The 19,070-nt window shown below is 36.5% G+C and overlaps 1 protein-coding gene across 3 annotated transcripts in view; it reads right to left on the minus strand.

Moving 5' to 3' along the window:
• WAC (WW domain containing adaptor with coiled-coil) overlaps positions 1–19,070 on the minus strand; it is a 57,947-nt gene that overhangs the window by 35,278 nt on the left and 3,599 nt on the right. For all 3 annotated transcript variants that reach the window (XM_015617674.2, XM_015617671.2, XM_015617672.2), the window contains exons 4-6: positions 2,345–2,451; positions 1,453–1,568; positions 839–951 (exon numbers count right to left, since the gene is read on the minus strand). In XM_015617674.2, coding sequence (XP_015473160.1) covers positions 839–951; positions 1,453–1,568; positions 2,345–2,451 — 336 coding nt within the window. The remainder of the gene's footprint in view (positions 1–838; positions 952–1,452; positions 1,569–2,344; positions 2,452–19,070) is intronic.

Below are 19,070 nucleotides of genomic sequence, written 5' to 3' on the forward strand. Positions count from 1 at the left end.
AGAGAGTAATTGTTATTATAGATTCTTACATTCTCACCTGTCACAAAACAAATGCTCACTGCATTATGCATGGCTGCTATCTTTTTGCAGCATCCAGTATACTTTAGAATATGCATTAAGTTTCAGCGTACGCAGAAAAATACTCCTTTATACATCTCTACCTTGTTAAATCCAAAGAGCATGGGTGAAGAATAATACTTTGTGGCTTCTACTTTTAAACCACCCTGAGAACCATGCTACAGATTTACCCAAACTGCATCAGCATGCAGACAGAATCTCACAGTACAACTATTTTCCAGAAGAAAATTGATAAAGATTAAAGCTAGGTATCAGAACAAAAATCTCCAAGTTACAGAAATTTATAGTCCAGGAAAGATTTTGCTGAGACTACTGGTGAGGTCAAAATATGCTCTCAATAACATACACAAGCCTCTAAAAACCCTGATATCAAAATCCATTAAATTAAGTTATTATTTTTAGCTGTGAAAGCTTTATTTTTAAGGTCAGAATATGACATTAGCAGGTCTCAGTGATCATGACAGCCCAACTGAACTAAAGATTATGCAAGTTGTTTAAGTAACTAACCATGAAGATAATTAAACTTGACAGTAAAAGCCACAAGAAGGAGGAGCATCATGAAGCAAGTGTTGCAATAGTAAAGTTTTTTAAAGAAACAACACTTGGGAGAGTTAATTGCGCGATCCACTTTCGCTTTTATATAAGAAAAAGTCAGAAAAAGAGCAAAGAAAAGGGATTTTTAAAAAAATTTTTGAAGTTTGGAAAAGAAAACAGAAATGCAAACAAGGCAAGAATATAGTACTATAAAAAATCCACATACTTCCACTGGCAAACCCACTGGCAGCTGTTGCCTGCATCACCTCTCTTCTGTAATCCCTATCTTTTGGAAAACTGTTAACTGACATTTTGCTTGCTTCTTTTTGTCTCTGCTCTCTGAAGAAAAGAAAACAAAAGTTAGGTAAGAACTAAAGTGGGGTTAGCAAACTCCAGCCACTGCTTCCTTATATCTGTGCTTGCTGAAGCCCACAATACACCAGTTCAGCTCACTAATCTTGTAAAAAAAAACCCCAAAAAAACCCAAAAAACCCCACCCCAAAATGAAACACTAAAAACAACACTCAGCAAAAAAACCAAAACAAAACCCCAACCAAAACAGAACAAAACAAAAACCAAACCAAACCAACCAACCACCACCTCCCCCCTGCAACAATACCACCCAATAAAATCACCCCACACAAACCAACCATACTCCCCTCTCAGGTTCTGGATTGTCAAGGGTTGAAAGAGGTGCCAGAGGTCATGGTAAAGGTAGGAACACAGCAGACTTAGAGCACAATCTTTTATAGCAGTAATCTATTAGATAAGTTCAACTGCTCTGAAATGTGTTAAAGAATATTTGTTTTTTATACAATTAAAACAAATAAAAATATATACCTTTCCAGCCACTCTTTTGGTTTTTCCCATTGTGAAACTTCTGTTCGGCAGTTGTAGTAATATTTTTTACCTGAAGAGCTGATGTGTTCAGACCAATCATCCGCAGAATCGTAAGCCTTTAAAATACAAACAACATTGTACAGTATTGTACAAAGCACTACTTTAGAGTAGTTTTAATTATTAAATAGATTTCACTGTTCACTGTTTTTAAAACTACATGGCACCCTTTTATGTACCCATATCGTTACTTTCCACCACTTCTAAATGCCTATTTCACTGATAGCTTGAACACATGGCCAGTTATCCTCCTGTTGAATTCTGCAATAGTTTTCTTTGATTTATTCCCATCAAATGCTGTAACAAAATCTAATAGTACATTTAGTGGGATACAATAAGGTCAACACTGATAACATTAGTTTCCCTCACCTTACAACACCCTCAAAATTATTATCTTCCAAAATTTTTCTACCGCTCACCAATTTACCAATTTTGATTTCGGGCAATTTTTTACCAACACCACTCTTAACTACTAAAACTCTGATACCGAAGTGACTAAAATTCACAATATGTAATGTACTCCAAATAAGTAAAACCATACTGTCTACTCTAGATTTACCACAAAGTTAATGGAAAATACTTCTGTATGTATGTCATTTAAATAATCAAGTATTTTAAAATTATTGACCAGTAACTCAAAGCTCTAATGATGCACAATTAGAATAGTTTTAAACATGACAACTGCAAGTTGGGTTTACAGAGTGTTTATGTAACAAAGACTGATGTTGGAAAACTCAAGCACAATGTACATGCTGCGTGTCTTAGGCAAAATTATGAAAATATGGTGAGTATGAACAGGGCAACACACAGATGAAAATCAATCACAAATACTCACTGCTTCAGAAGTTTTGCTTGGATTATTGCTGGGATTAGAAGAATGTGAATTTGAACTATGAAGAGCACTGTGGTTGTGTGAATTTTCTTGTGGAGAGTAACTGGTCCCTGAAAGAAAAGAGAGAGGCTATTCACCATGTAAGCTTTCAAAGAAATCAACCATCTTGCATTCTAAGGAGGTGGAAGGGGAAAGAAGAGGGAAGGGGAGAAGGCAAGTTGTGCAAATCTTGGATCACAGCATAGTTCAGATGCAGAAGTATTTCAAGAGACCACAGGCATATTTCTTTTTCACATAGCATAAAATTCACTTTGACTTTATAATTAAGAGTAATGTAGTATGTCCCTTCACTGGTCTAACTCTCAAACTTTATTCCATTACTAGCAAACAAATAGCCTGTATAATTTTCATGCTTTTAAGAGTCCTAACATGCCAATGCAGAAATTAACAGATATTTTTCCTCAACATTAGATCAGAAAACTTAAATAGGCTTAGCAATAGCCTACATGGTTAGATGAATAAAATCAGGTTTTAAGTTTACTGAAGCAATGCTGTTTGCTTAAAACTGCTGTTTTCTTTTGAGACTACTTGTTATTAGTTCTAGGTAACTATTTCTGTTTATGTATACTAAAGCAGACTAAATTTTCTTGCACCTCAGTCTTTGCAATAAAGATACTGATATCTAGAACACCAAAAGTAAGCCGCCAACCACCATCCGCTTCTGGCTTTCCTACCAACTACTCTTCATGGCAACTTGGTTTTCCTCAATGTGAAAACACCTGAACAGCTGAAACAAGAAAGGAGATAATTCTCAACATCTTTTAGATCTGTGTTTGTGTCTAAGCTGTCACCAGTTCCACCTACAATTAAACAAGAACACTTATTCCACTCTGCAATCTTCTAAATTTCCTGCTCTTAAAGCCCCCCATTTCTCTAAAATGTCTAAGCAAGTAAAAACTCTTCCATTGTTCTTGATGGGAATTTGTAAAAAATTTTAAATTTTCACAGAAATCACACCAAACTAAGAAAAATAACTTTCTTACACATTTCAGAGAAAAACCTAGATGTTGCAAATGTAACACTCTCCCAGCTTTTATTTTTCCTTTCCCTACTGAGAAATATCTCAATACCCAGGGGTACTATATGAAGTACCACTAGATTCCCAAGCTGTACAGGAATCTGAATGTTTGCAAATGGCAAAGACTTTATCTTATGGGCATTTCCATTACATTACATTTATCTTATGGGCATTTACAGCAAAGAACAGTAAAGGACTGATAGGTAGGAGTGAATGGAGTAATAAAAAAATAAAATAGTTACAAAGTCTTCCAAGAGCTACACACAGAGAACATGACTAAATGACACAGTATGGTGCAAAATGAGAGCCATTATAATGCAAATTCTGCCTTCTGAACCTTCTAACTACACAAGCAGCGACAAAATTACTATTTCAAACATTTTCTCCCCGCCTTTAACCCTGCAGCTTAGAAAAACAGCCCAGCACAAAAGCAAAGAGGTACACCACCGCCAAACTGTTTAGTACCCTACAAAGGTTAAAGGTCAATTTGCACACACGTGAGTTAGTGCAACCTGAACCAGCACTACCTCAAAACCTTTCCCTACACTATGCTGGCTAAAACTGTACATTATTCCCTGTAAAGATATAAGGGGAAAAAAATAAGGGAAACAGAATAAGTTTCGTACTCAAATACAGTCTTTCAAAAGCTAGACCATAATCCTACACCGTAAGTGTCTTGCATGCTCAGAGCCAGGCAGAATGACTTAGCATGGGGATAAGTTAGGCTTGTCAAAGCAATACTTAAAGCCATCACACAGTTGTGATAGGCATGTCTAACAACAACAAAAAACCATTTATAGATGCATTTGATTCCCCTAGATATAAGCAGCATATCATAATTACAAGGCTGTACTCCTCAGTTACATCAACAGCATCAATTTTTTTAGATATCAATTATGCAATGAAATAGCTGTTTATTATTTTTGTATTAACCATTCTTTCAGTCTTTATTTACTATGTCCTTCTACTAGGATAAAAATCGTTACAATTTCTTAATGTACTTTTATAGGTTGTTAAACACAGACGTATTTTAATTCATTTCTGCTATGAGGTAAAATCATCTCCCTTTTTCAAGGAAAAAAAAATGAGATGAAAATTTACCAGATGGCTTTGTTTGAATAGTCCCTTCAAAACATCAGAAAGCACCAATGCATTTATTTTACTGTAATCCCGTACCATGAATGCAGTATCACTACATTTTGTTCAGCATGCTCAAAATGAACATGGTGATTTTTGAATAGTGGCCTAAATACACCACCACCATGAATCTAATCTAACAGGCATTTTCCAAACATGAGAAAGAGCCAACGACATGGCTGTTATAAAGTATCAGAAAGCAAATTCTATCCAACCCATAAACAAACCCCTCAAATTCACTGTGCAGACTTTCAAACCCCACATTATCAGCTCAGCAGCATGCCCCCATTTCACAGCGTGCCCAGCCCCAGTACTGAGTCACCAAGCAAGCTGCAGGAGTATGGAAGCGGCTGTAGCAAGTCACACCCACCTCCAGCCGGCCCCGATAGGAGAACACCTACTCTATGCAGCAGTTTCTTCAGAAGGGGACCCTGGGCATCTATGAGCTGCAGTCTTCCCAGACTGTCCACCCACACACTCCATCCATCAGGAATCCTGTCCTACCTGAGCTGGCCTCAGCTGCATAAAAACTGATCGTGGCTGCTCCAGCAATGCTGACTACTTCAGGTCACCAGGACAAGCGACAATGCCAGCATTTACAGAGCTGGCCATAAATACATACTGACAGTGCATGGGACAGCTACACAGGGTAATTACAGGTGTGGGTTCACCACCCATACCTCCATTCTGTTTTACACATAATACCACTTTATGTTTGGATCTGGACCCAAACTTCAGGAATGAGCATAGAAAAGGACTGCTTAACTGTTGTTTGCTGTTGGAAAGCTTACAAGACCAAAGCAGATGATACTTTGGAGAACAAGAATTTTAGGCACTTCAAACAAGTTAAGGGCTTAAACACTGTATGTAAACATGACAACCATATTACCAAATTACCTTTTCATACTGAGGCAGCAGTGTTTTAGTATGTGGTTAAATCCATGCACAACAGTCATCTAGGAATCTGACAACCCAGCCAAGCAAGCAGTGCCAGCTCAAGCTCTCTGGGAAAGTTGTTGAAGATGTTTAAACAGCCAGAAAGCAACCCATAAGCAGACGTCTACCTCTAAAAACAAGGGGGTTCCCCTCACTTGAATGCTAATTAGCAAAGCCTATCCCCAAGCCATTTTAAGGTGGCTGTGACTTGCCACCAGCTCTGCATCTCCCAGCTGCATGCCTGGCAAAGCAGATCATGAGAACAGGATTGCCAAGACTAGTCCATACCCCAGAAAAGGCCTGATAAGGTACAGAGCATACTACTGTCTGTCCCTTGAGACAGCTCCTCATGGCACTTCTCACCATTTCTCCTTACAGTTAAGACCCTCCTTACTAGCTACACTTTCTTCAGGAAAGAGAAACTTGGTTTCGCACTCCTTATTAGCACATTTTCAGAATTAGCTATTGCTATTATATATCTTTGGTGCACCATAAAGAAATTCATATCGTGTTATAAATACCCCAATTCAGTTTCAGAATTCCCCACGGAACTGTTACTGCACTATCACAATGAGTTTCTCCAGTTTAATCATTATTTTGAAAGCAGTTAAAGCTGGAAAGAGGTACTCCTAACTGGAAGATGGCCAACAAGGGCTACAGTTATATACAACTGTAGTGGTGCAACTGTGTGAGCAAGTTTTACCTAGTGATGAACAAAACACAGGGCAGGTCAGAGTCAAGGTTAAAACATCACAGCTATGTCCTAGTCTTTCCAACAAAAATCACATCTTCCTTACTAATGCATGAAAATCCCCAGAAAGCACAAAGAACAAGGGTCTGAGAACCAATTCAAAATTCATTTAATGCCTACTATAGATTTGAGATTCTGTTACACAAGGATTCATTTTAATGCTTTTGTGAGTTGTTTCCATATCCCAACTGCTGAATCAAAGACATTTTGAACTGCAACAAGGGCTCAAAACTACGCTGGACTTGAAAAACAGATTTAACATAGGCTGAAATAAGAATACTCCATTTTGCAATACTGTCTACTTTCCCTAGCAATTATCACATTTAATTAGCATCTCCATTAACGCCACTTCAATTCTGAAAGTATAAAAAGTTCAAATTTTGAGTTAGCTAAGGATCAGATTGCTGTAATAAAGCACCTGGTTTCCCACCCTTCTCCCCTGACATCTTTCAAGACCAAATCAAAAACCAAAACTCCTTCCTTTCCAAAACTTGTACACCTATACTGGCAATCAAAACACCACCTGAAACGACCTGAAATAAATTTTCTTGCCACTTGATTAGAAAAATCTAATACATGACTGTGCATTCCCCACCATCCTCTGGCATCCTAGTATCTTAGCCTAATTTACTGGTTTTCATTCATAACATTGTACAGTACCAAAATCACAAAATCTCCAACTGAAATGCACAAGTTGGAACAGAGAGATGTTAAAGCTGCAATATATGCACTGCTGCAGCACATGACAGTTAACTTTACACAGTTCACCACTGATAGAGCATTTATGCTTTCTTTTTAGCCACCAAAAATACCTTGTTAATATGCTAACTCTCAATTTGTCCATACTAAAAAGTGTCAGTGTATATATAAAATAAAGACGGTTACAAGTGCTCACCAGTTGGAACTCAAGTGCTCCTTCAGTCCCTTCAGAGGGAACTGGGATTCAGGAAGGGCTTTAGGAGAGTCACCATTTCTGTGCCCACATACTAGGGATGTGGAAAGAAACACTGGGCAGCAGAAAAGCAAGGAAGGTCATTACATGACAACTCTGTTCATACTTTCTATGACTCCATGCTCCACCTCTCAGCTAACATGCAAACAAATTCATTAAACTACAGACAATATCAGAATCTGAACTTCCTCAAAAGAACAAATACTACCAAGTGACAGATACTAATTAGTTGCTAACAGAGAAAACATCAGTTATGGTGGTCATATTATATGGGGATAACTAAGACGACTTCTTCAAATAGTAAAAATGATAGAAATTTATCTAGTATAAGCCTAAATTAAAATGTGTAAGTGTATTCCAACTGGCTTTGTTATTTCAGTGCAAATCTTTGTGTGGAACACTTTCTAAAGTACTGCATATGGGAGGAAATAAATTAACACAATAGGAACACAGTACCCAACATGCCAGCAGTAACAGAACAGACTACCATGGTCATTTTAATTTGCCAAATGTAAAAGTAGTAAGACAAAACAATTTTTCTTCACTGCATTTTTATGTGGCCTGGTGTATTGAAATAAACATGGCTGCCTTCCACATGCAACCAGAAGCATACAAACTTGCAGTGGCCTCAGAGAATATGCCAACTGTGCAGTAACACTTTCCAGAAATTCATAACCTACTAAGTTGAATGCATAATGCTCTGCCAAAAAAAAAGAAAAAAAAAAGAAAAAAGAAAAAAAAAAGAAAAAAAAAGAAAAAAAAAGAGAAAAATAATAAATCTTGCCTGATCACTGTACTACCCTACTACATACTCATTATGCCCCCCCAAATAAATGTTTTAAACCAGTCAACAAGTAGCTCTGTTGAGCAAAAAAACTTACAAAGTGTTATTTCATTCCCTACCCTTCTCTCCTGCCACACTGCCAATCCAGGATAGCAAAGTCTGTACTGTTTTGCAATATCCAATTCACAGGGTAATCATTCCCATGTAAAGGAATATTTTTCTCCAAGTTCCCATTCACACAGAATTTCACAGACATCAGCCAAAAACACTGCTATAAACTGACTAGGGGTCATACATATATGGAGTGGCACAAATGACCAATAGTGGATGAAAATTATACTGTAAACATATAGTTTTAATCATAGACTGATTATTAAAATTAATAGAATTTTTCTTCTAAAATGGTAGTAAGAAAGTGACACCTTGAGAAGGAAAAGTGAGGAGCAGTAAACTAATGGAAGTCAAGGACTCATTTTACTAATGCAATACTCAGCAAAAGCAAAGGTGTAACTGATTATTAAAATGAAAAAGATAAAGCTACATCTTACACATTGCATAATGTACAGTACATTTTATTTTGCTCTTTCCTGCTTTTTTATTTTTAATTAGTTATACTCAATTTATTTCAGAAATTGAAGCTTAATTTTAGGGCAAACAGACCAAACTGCTCTAGAAAGAACATCAAGTTATTCCTGCCCACCAAAGAGGAAAGCAAAAGGTAATAAAACGCCTCCAACTAAATTAAAACGCTGAGTTTTCAAATAACAATTCAGGGATTCACTATGCCAGTAGCTAACTGTTTTCCTTGGTTTGTACTTAAGCCTAAATGAGTAACACAGCTTGGGTTCTCCCACTGACAGAGCAGATAAACTTATTTTTGACCAACCATCCCCTCATTTGCTCCTTCCTTGGTACAGCTACAGCTTAATAATTAATTAATTTTGGGGTTGTTTTCTTTCTCCCCTTAGTCCATCTGCCAGTAGCAATGAGAAGTCACTTTTCGACTTAAGACACAACTTTGAAAACTATCAGGCTCACTAACAAGGTTCACTGAATGCAGTGAGTTCCTGTATGATCCAGTATTCAAATGTCACAAAATCATACAGCTGAAAATAGCCTAAGGGATGGGATGAAAAACGGATTTTCAGCACACTCCAGACAGAATTCCTACTATTTTTTTCTTCAAAGAAAATCAGTATATTGTCAGTTTCCTTGATACCTCAGCTACTGAAATAACAATAAACGAAGACTAGACAAATAATTTTACCATCACCCATAAAGATGTTTATTCTTTACATTGAAGTGGGGTAAAGAGTATAATTTGAAATAATTTGCCTGTTTCTCAATATCTAAGGTAAATTCCAACCAGCTACTAGACATTTCTGGTAAGACTCAAAGGTTACTGAATTAGATTACACAAATTATAATCCACAAAATGGGTTTTTGTGAAATTAAAAATTATGGGTAGACAAATTCTTGAGATTAACATTTGACATTTCCTCCCTATAGGGAACTTTAGGTTTAGGTCACCTAATAAAATAAAACAATGCTACCAACATCCTCAAAACTGCTGAAGACCTAAGACACATAACTTCATTTGAGATCAATCAACTTGAAAAAAGCAGCTTAAGCATTTTCACCCATAGAAAATGCGAGTAAGTACCATGAATTTCAGCAACACAAAGTCATATTCCTAACTCTCTGGCACATGGCACCAGAAGATTTCAGTGTGTTTAATAAAAAAACAAAATCCTTGTTCAACACCACAAATGACAGTTAAAAGTATTTTTAAGCTTACAACACTAATTAACATTACCACATGTATATAAGGAGTGGGACACTGCCCTGTAAGAAAGGAGGCAGGATGAGAATAAAACCAAACTCTGCCTTCGTTCTGGACTGCGGCTCATTAAACATTTACATCTCTAATACATTGTCAGAGACTGCTCAAGAGAGGTTCTTCCAACCTCAAGTAAAAGCTTCATACAGAGACTTTTTAATTATTATGACATGCAAAACCAGATGTGTTAAACTGACAAGCAGAATCCTTACCACAAACTAAAAAACACGTTATCTAAACTCCACATGGATCAGCACAGCAAATAGACAATGGGCTCAATCTCCTCCTTCCAAGCCCTCCTCAGCAACACACCATGAGACCTAATGAGCCTCCCATGAATATGCTGTAATACAGCACTGAGAGACTCAAACCCAGTGATGGAAGTCTACCAGCACCACAACGCACTCCTACTTCCAGCAACAACACTTCCACGAAACTGATCAACTAAGAGTAAGCAGAAGACTGAATCTCTATTTCTGATTCACATTAATTGTCAGTAGATAACTCCAAGTTTAGAAGTTTTTCCCTCTCAAAATCTGAGAACAACTAGAGAACTCAAGACATTTCTAAAAAAATATATTAGTCGTCTGAGGCAACAGGCACATACTCAGATGCTTCATGAAAATTAGACTCAAGGGATATTGAAATGATAAAACAATTCCTTTAACACTGCAAGAGGGGGAGGAGGCAAAATCATAAATTTTGCTTTTCATTCAAAGAGCTTCTCAAAGAACATAAAACATTGGGAAAAACCACTGATGTTTATCAACAAACACCTCAGATGGGATACTTTCTAAAAACTGTGTATTTAAGTATTTTTAAATTACAAGCAGCAGAGTAAGACTGTGAAAAACTGATACACCATAACCCAGTCATCACATACTGTAGTTTGATTAAAATCAGGGGTCATGCAAAACAATTTCTGGTTACAAAGGAGAAAAAAAGCAGTTGACAAACACAGCTCTCAAATTATTTTCCCTATTTCTGTGTATCCACAGCACCTAATTAGCACTCCCATTCAGAAGTTCCAAACAGTAAGATAGGACAACCTAATCTCCCTAACAAAATCCACTGAGCAAAAATAAGGCTAATTAAGAATAAGGCCAGGTTGTTTAGCAACTCTCATATTTCTTTCGATGTTTTGAGGATAGCTTCTTGAGGACAAGTAAGTTTAAACAGAAGACCCTGTAAATGCAATCTTACAAATGAACTTGCATTGAATGTTTCCACTACTAAGCTTAGATAAGGAAGGAGAAGCTAGAAGTTTTTAAGCACAAAGGTAGTGCCATGCAACAATAAATGCTTGTGCACTTCATCCCATCTTAAGTTTCCTTCATCCCAACTGAGCATGCAGAATCAGCAAATGAACAAGTACATGGTGTTGTAGAAGTACTAGAAAAAAGGGAGCCTGTGTTATAAAACATTACCGCAATCTTGCAAAAAGGTTAGTTATACACGTAACACACTTATATCCTTAATTGGAAATTTGTGGCAGAATCAATGTCTAACCACAGTAAAATAAGGCAAGAAAACAAAGGTACCATATATCTTCCTTTTAAAAGTGTCTTAAAAATAGTAAGACAGATCATCTCAAATTTGTATCTTAAGATACATCAAACACAACAGAACAACCTCCACTTCCATACCAGATCATTCCTTGAGTGCTACTAATATTTGCTATTAGAAGAGAACTTCCTTTTAAGACTACAGCAATGTCCATGTCTCAGTAAAACAGAGAAAGCATTATTTCACCTGAACTTTAGATATTGACTGATCTGCCTATAAAGAATTCTGGGATATTTCTGTTTTCAGAAAGATTACTCTGATTTTCCTGGACATGTTATTTCTTCACCACAAATGAGCAACCTAACTTGAAAATATTTAGTAATAAAAACAGCAATTGGTAAGTAAACTTTCATATAATTTGAGAAATTATTTGGTTCAGACAAAATATATTTTCAGTTCTGGACATACTATGCCACATGTGTATTTATTACAGTATAGATATGCAACATGCATGATTTTAATTTCATGCTTATTTAAATTTCAACTGGGAATTGTTTTTGAAAAAAGAGATGCTAGTAATACTAAGAAAAAAAATAAGTCAAATTACTTTATTACTTTCTGTCACATTGAAGTTCTTCTCTAATAAAGGAATGCTGGCCCACAGCTCTGGGAGGAAGCAAAGATGGCAAGCAAGGATTGACCCAAGAATTAATATATATAGTGCTGTGGTTTTAAAAAAAAGGGATTCACAGCTTTATTTCAGGCAGGCCCAGCTCATCTTAACAAAGCTTAGCTCAGCTTAACAAAGGCATTGTGCAACAGGGCTTTCAAGCATCTAAAGCACAATAGGTGACAAGACAATTCATCCCTCTTCCCATTAAGCAATTCTTAAACACATACACTAAATTCAACTGGTCTTTCCTGAAACTACCTTACTAGAGAAAAATAAGCCTCTCCACAAAAGCTGTAGTTATGTTTATGATCTCAAAATCTATTTTACAATTGTTTGATTGCCTAAATGTCTCATTTTATTTCTCTAGTTAAGTAATCACTCTCAAAAGAACTATACAAAAACTGCAATCATTATCAGCAGTGTCTAGTCAGTATGAGGTGAACTTTATACTACTTGAATTTGAAAAGGATCATATTATTTCTTGTATTAAAGCAAGCAGAAATAGAATTCTTTCAAATGAACAGTTCTTAAAATTAAGTCTGTGTTAATCTGTCAGCAGCAGGTGTCTGAATGAGGAATCTACTCAAACGACTTAACTAGATGAGATCTAAACTCCTCCCTATGTTATTCAAGGGGCACAGCTGGCATGAACACACCAGCATCCAGAAGAACATAATTATGTGAAATAAACACAGCAGAAAAAAAATAGGTAGAGCACATTACCTAACTTATATTGTTGCATTTATGCACAAATGTGCATTACTTACTGTAAACATTAATAAATAAAAATTCTTTGTGGTTTTTCCACATTTAGGAGTTAATAGGTATGTTTGAAACAAAAATGAGATGAGCAGGACAGACCATAATTTCCTTTCCCTGTTTTTGCTACTGACAGAAGTGGATAATTGAGAACTCTCCTGCACCAACAAACTAGTAAAAAGCCTAGAAAAACACTGAGGAAGACTGTTGCTTTGGAGGACATAAAAAAGCACAATATTTAAGAAATCCGATAAACCATCACAGAGGAACTAATCTGTGTAGCTGGGATGGAATGGTAAATCTGTTGAATAAAAATATTTTCAGAAAGCCTAATATATACAGCAGGTCACAGAAATTATACTGACAGGTATCAGAAAGTAATGATAAAAGTTTAGACCAAAAGAAGATACTTTGAAGATTTCTGCTGCCCCCCAGACACAAGGAATTCAGCACATTTATCTCATTGTTCATATTTCTGGCTGCCTTTTCCTTGTCATGAAGCACCTGAAAACTGTTTTACATCTCTTTTTGTGAGTGATGACAAAAAGAGGGTATTAGCATTTTTTATCATACTTCTACTGTAAAAACAAAACAAGTTATGTTTTAACATTGCAATAGAAAAAATTTCATTTAACTTTGACAGACTGCTCCTTTGTAACTCTCCTTGGCAATAACAGTCACATTAAGGAGCAGATGACTATTCCAAAGTACTACAGGGTCTAATCGTAGGTCTCTAGGCCTCATTTTTCATTAATTTCAAACACAATGTAACATTGCTGCATGCATGGAAAGGTAAGTCCAGGCCATGAAAGCTTAACAGACATTTCTTAACACATCTGGTAAAGAGTGAAATCTCTTGTCAGTCATCTACTCAAAAACATATCTCCCTTTTCAAGGGAAGGACAGATTTTCCAACTGGACATACCAAGGGGGACCTCATGACTGTCTACAAGTATCTGAATGGAGGGTGTCAGAGGATAGATACAGGCACTTCTCAGCAGTGCCAAACAACAAGCCAAGAAACCATGGGCACAAGCTGTGGCACAGGAAGTTCCACCTGAATATGAGGAAGAATTTCTTTACTTGCATGAATGACCAAGCACTGGAGCAGGTTGCCCAGGGCAGCTGAGGAGTCTTCCTCGCTGGAGAGATTCAAGAACCATCTGGACACAACACTGTGCCATGTGTTCAGGGATGAACCTGCTTGAGGAGGGAGTTTGTACCAGACCCACTGTGGCCCCTTCCAACCTGACCCACTGTGATTATTCTTGAACAGTATTCTATTCCATCAGTCTACTTTCAGTTAGCAGACAAGTACAATTTGTGCCTTAGAACACGCATCTCAATTCACAAGCTTGAAAGTAGGGAAAAAAAGGTAAACAATCCCTACTGAAGAGCTACATAGGAAATGATCTCTCTGTACAGCAAGAGGTTTTTCCCTGAAAATGCCCATGAAATTGCATAAAAGCCTAACTTTGTAAACAAATGCAGTTACTATTGCAAGTTAGGTGCCATTAAATTACGGTCATTCACAGTAAAGTTATACCCGCATCACCTCCCCTCTCAGCCAAAATAGAGGCAGAGCATTCTCTTCCAAGTTCTATACAGCTTCAGTGACACTTGGCTTACCGGACACTTTACACTGAATATGCAGAAACGGCCAAGAAAACAAATGTAAACTGTCAATAAACAGCGTTGCTCTTAGAAAGCAGCCATGTCCCCAAGCGTGGCTAAGGAATAATTCCAATTGGGGGCCATAGGGAATGCAGAGCAAAATGCTACATCATCTACAAGCTGCTATCTTGACTACGGCCTAGTAGCAGGCTGCTCACCAGAAACTAATAGTTTTCATCACTTCTTTTCGTCTTCAGAAAAGCAACCCAGAAGTACAAGTTTTAGTAAACTAAAACTTATATTCCACTTCTGTAAAGTCAGAGGCAAGTAGCAGAATTTAAAGAATTATGCTAAGTAAAAATCATTCCCTTCTGCTTAGCTTACACAACAAAAACAACCAAATTCAACAAATCTTGTTATTTCTCAGTTATTTTCTCTTTTCTAAAACATAAAATATGCTTATGTATAAAAGTTTACCAGATCTAGCAGGCAGACTGACTTGAACATACCAAATTTACAATCCAATGAATTCTTAAAACTAAGATATGTATTTGCTTAAACAGAACACCTATAAATTAAAACCTTCAGAGGACCTATTTACAGATCTTAATTCTATACTCTCACATATGAAAGAATGTAAAAACAGTAAGTTAAAATTGCCAGTGTCAAAGTCCTAATAGCAACAGAGTTTGGGAAGCAGCTGCATCAACAGGTTACAAACAAACAGCACTACTTACTAACATTTGATGCAGCCTCCATTTCAGATCAGGTCTCTCACTAATACATCTTTACTTTAGCAACCTACACCATACCCGTGAACTTCATTAAGAGAAACAGAGGACTCCATCCACCTACATGAATAAAGACTTAGCATTTTATACCATCATATTAGTATCACAATTCTTACCTAACATTATCAATATAAAATTAGGGGGTTTTATCTTCCATTCTGTGCTAGTTAAAAGTAAGCTTTGCAGGTACTTTTTAAAAGCAACTTTCAATATTAACACTCTAAACCTCTAAATTTAAAAAGTACAAACTGAAGTCATATCTTTTACTGTGATTCTATGAGCACATACTTTTCAATTTCTTTTCTACTAGAGATCCTCTGAACAGAGTAACACAAAAAAATGGTTATACAACTGATCCTGCAAAAACTCACCCCAGAAATATTGTCAAATCCACTGAGTAAATGGAAAGCTACTTTCTATCTGAAAGTTCTAAACTTGAAAGAAAACTTAAAATTAAAACCCTGGCTGAAGGCAGTAGAACTAGTAATGCTTAAAAGAAAGCTTTTATAAATATCAGAAAACAGAAACTTAGTTTTCCCTTTTTTTAATCCAAAGAAAAGCTTCTAAAAGGTGAATGATCCTGGAAGCAATTCTGTTTTCTTAGAAAACAAACCAGCCACCAACCCCTACCTCCTTTAAAGCCATCCAACAGCCAACATTCAAGGAACAGTAAAGTGAATCACTAAATCTACACTTGGCTGTTGGGGGAGTATATAAAGCATGTTTCATGGAGAGGCGACTCTCCTTTGTGATCAGACTTATCTCAGCTTTGACCATATAGTTACAGTGAAGAAATAGTTTTCATAGTGATGAATAATTACTTTAACATTAACAGCAGTTAATAGTAACTACATAGATAGAATCTACTCCAGCTTCTTCCTGAAACCTTCACTATGTTCCATCACTCTCAGACGTGCCTATTTCCACCTACCCTGCAATTTCCTCTTTACAAGGCCCATTGCTTGAGCATCTTCATTCTCTTGTAGCTGCCCTAACACCCTGTTCATTGTTTGTTTCACTGGCCAATGATCACACTAATTTTATCAGCAGTTTCCTTCTACTGCCAGGGCTGCCAACACAGGAACCCAATACAGTTCTCTGTTTAGGTCTGTTTGCTATCCTTTTGCTATGAAGACTCTGAACTCCTTCAGAACCAGTGGAAATAAAGGAAGCCAACAAAGAATCAGAAACTCCCACCACCACTTGGATAAAAATAGGAACTTAATTTAAAATATTTCATTCAGTCTCTAATAGAAGGTGTTAATCTTAGAGCTGTATTAGTCAGTAACAGTGCCCACTGACAAATGTTCTTAATTGCCAATTAAAAAAAAAACAAATCGCGTGCAAAAGAAACAGTCACAAAGCTTCAATTATACTTTGTAATTTAAATATCGCAAGTTATAATCAAATTTCATTAAAAGAGCCTCCACTGCACACAATTCAGCAAAATATTTCATGCTATGTACATTTACACTCTCCAGTAGTTATTTTAAGCAATTCAGCAAGATCACAGCATGAAGTGAAGTTTCAAAGTCCCTTAAACATAAATGCAGTGAAACACACCATATTTTCTTAGCAAATACAGGTGACCTCACTGAACTAACCTTTTCTGCATTAAGTTCTACTGTGTATCTTAAAGCGTCATTCTGCTCCATACAGGTAAGTAGAAATACCCTTTGCCCTTTTTTTAACAAGGGTTGCATCTGGTATTTTTACTCTTAAATTATACATATTTTTATCTATATATCTCCCTTTCATTATTCTCAAAGCCACCCTACTTATCTGACCTCTTTTTTTTCTTTTCTGTACACCAGTATCTCATCATTCATGCATTTTAAAAGACCTACAACAGCTTTCCACCCTCAAGTCTGAGAGCCCTCAAATCTTTGTATTTCCCTTTTTCTTCAATGGAAACATTTTTCCACAAATACAAGGTCCTTCATAGTTCTATTCCCCATAAACAATGCTGCCTTTAAGTCCCTATTTGTTACTGTTAAGAAACTTCACACTTGAGCTGGTCTCATAAGACCCCCTAATCTCTTCAAACCCCACACTTGCCTATAGCAGCTGACCTATAAATAAGAGATGCACTGAGGGGGGGAAGCTGTTCATTATGTTTTAAACACTTGTGTACAGAGACAATACCCCCATGCACAGGGACCTGAAAGCAGAACAAAGTTAAAGGCAGGTTTTTGATACGCTGGATGTACAAGTGCTCTTAGGAAACCAGGGATGTGACAGAAACTTGCAATTACTCCACCGTGTATAGTCCAAGATAAACTTGGAAGTCTCTCTCCAGAGAATGACTGCCTCTGTACACAGTCTCTTTCCACAGAAACCATGCAGTAAGCAACTTTGAAAAATGCTTTGTTTGCACTGTATCAGTATGGAGGGCTTACCCATAACACATTTTTAAACCTTAATTGAATTTCTCACCATGGATTACAATTCTACAGAAGATTCTGCCATACATATTACAAAAATAAGCTGTTACAAAAAAATGCCGTTATATACATACTAAGGATATTAACAGGAGGTGGTTCTACCATTTTTGACCAATTAATTTTCAATCAATTCCTGCTCTTGTATTTTAAATGTGTACACTTAAATCTTGAAATGACATTTAAATGACATTCCGCATTTACCAGAGAAACATGAACTAGTCATGACTGAATCAGCATGCTACACCACTGAATCTTCCTGTTTCTCTCTAGAGCTAAAATTACTAAGAGATGTTGGGAGCTCTTTCTTAACATTGAGTTGAGAGGAAGAAATAGGTTAAATCAGCTTTATGTCCAGTAGTAATACTCTGAATTTTTGTGCTATTTTGTTTTCTAAGGTATGAGAGAAGAAGAGATTGTTTGTTTGGGACTTCAATTCAATTTAGGAAAATAAATACTAGAGACGTTTCAATGAGATTTGTTTTGTTCAGTTCAGCTAAATCACAACAGGAAGACAGCAACACCTGTAGTAGTTTCAAATCGAGCAGCACCAATTTTAAAATAATGCACAGCAATTACAAAAAAAACCAAAACACTCAACTTCTTTCCTCCTCTATGAAGAATGCAAAAAGAAAACAAGACAGGCTATTATAGTAGTATCAAAGCAAATTAATACTCTTCGGTCATATAAAGGCTTAGATGAAAAATGTTAGCGCTTCTTTAATGTTTTTCTTTTTTCAATTGTTACGTCTCTAATTGCAAAACTAAGGGAATAGTACAACAGTAGCAGCCCTTCAGTGTAATTCAACTGACAGAGAAAGTGGTAAATTTTATTATGTCTTTTGCATATTAACAATATGCAAATGTCCACTACCCTACAGCATTTCACCTATATTTTAACACCTACCTCAAATTCATACAGACAGAAATATTCAGTACATCAGGGACAAACTGACATCCTTCTACCCACATGTGCTCAGCTTTGGTTTACTATATACAGGATTTAACATAATTTTGGTTGTTTTGAATATATTTTACAAAGGTGAAACAGCGGCCAAACTAACCTTACTAATGACATACAAAAAAAATATCTGTTATTTACATTAAACAGTACAAATGTTCAACTTTTAAACTTTTAAAATCAGTAATTTGCCTGAGAAGAAGTAAGACTACTTCCTTCTTCCAGTCTGTTAACACATGGTGTGAAAACACCTGCTTTCAGATCAGAATAGATGAAACTTTCCACTGTCTTAACAAGTAGGTACAGTGAAGGTACAGTGGGATGGTGGTTCCTTTCATTTACAAAATTACAAATAATTAATTTTCCTTCATCCTGACTGCATGCATACATGCTTCAGACCATTACCCAGCTATTAAATCCAGCTGGACCCTGTAAGAAGTTCTGAATGTCTTTCCTATCATACAACACCTCCAACAAACAAATAAGCAAACACACTCCCCACAGAG

The sequence above is a fragment of the Parus major genome, chromosome 2, assembly GCF_001522545.3.
Source record: "Parus major isolate Abel chromosome 2, Parus_major1.1, whole genome shotgun sequence".
In the NCBI taxonomy this organism is placed as follows: Eukaryota; Metazoa; Chordata; class Aves; order Passeriformes; family Paridae; genus Parus; species Parus major.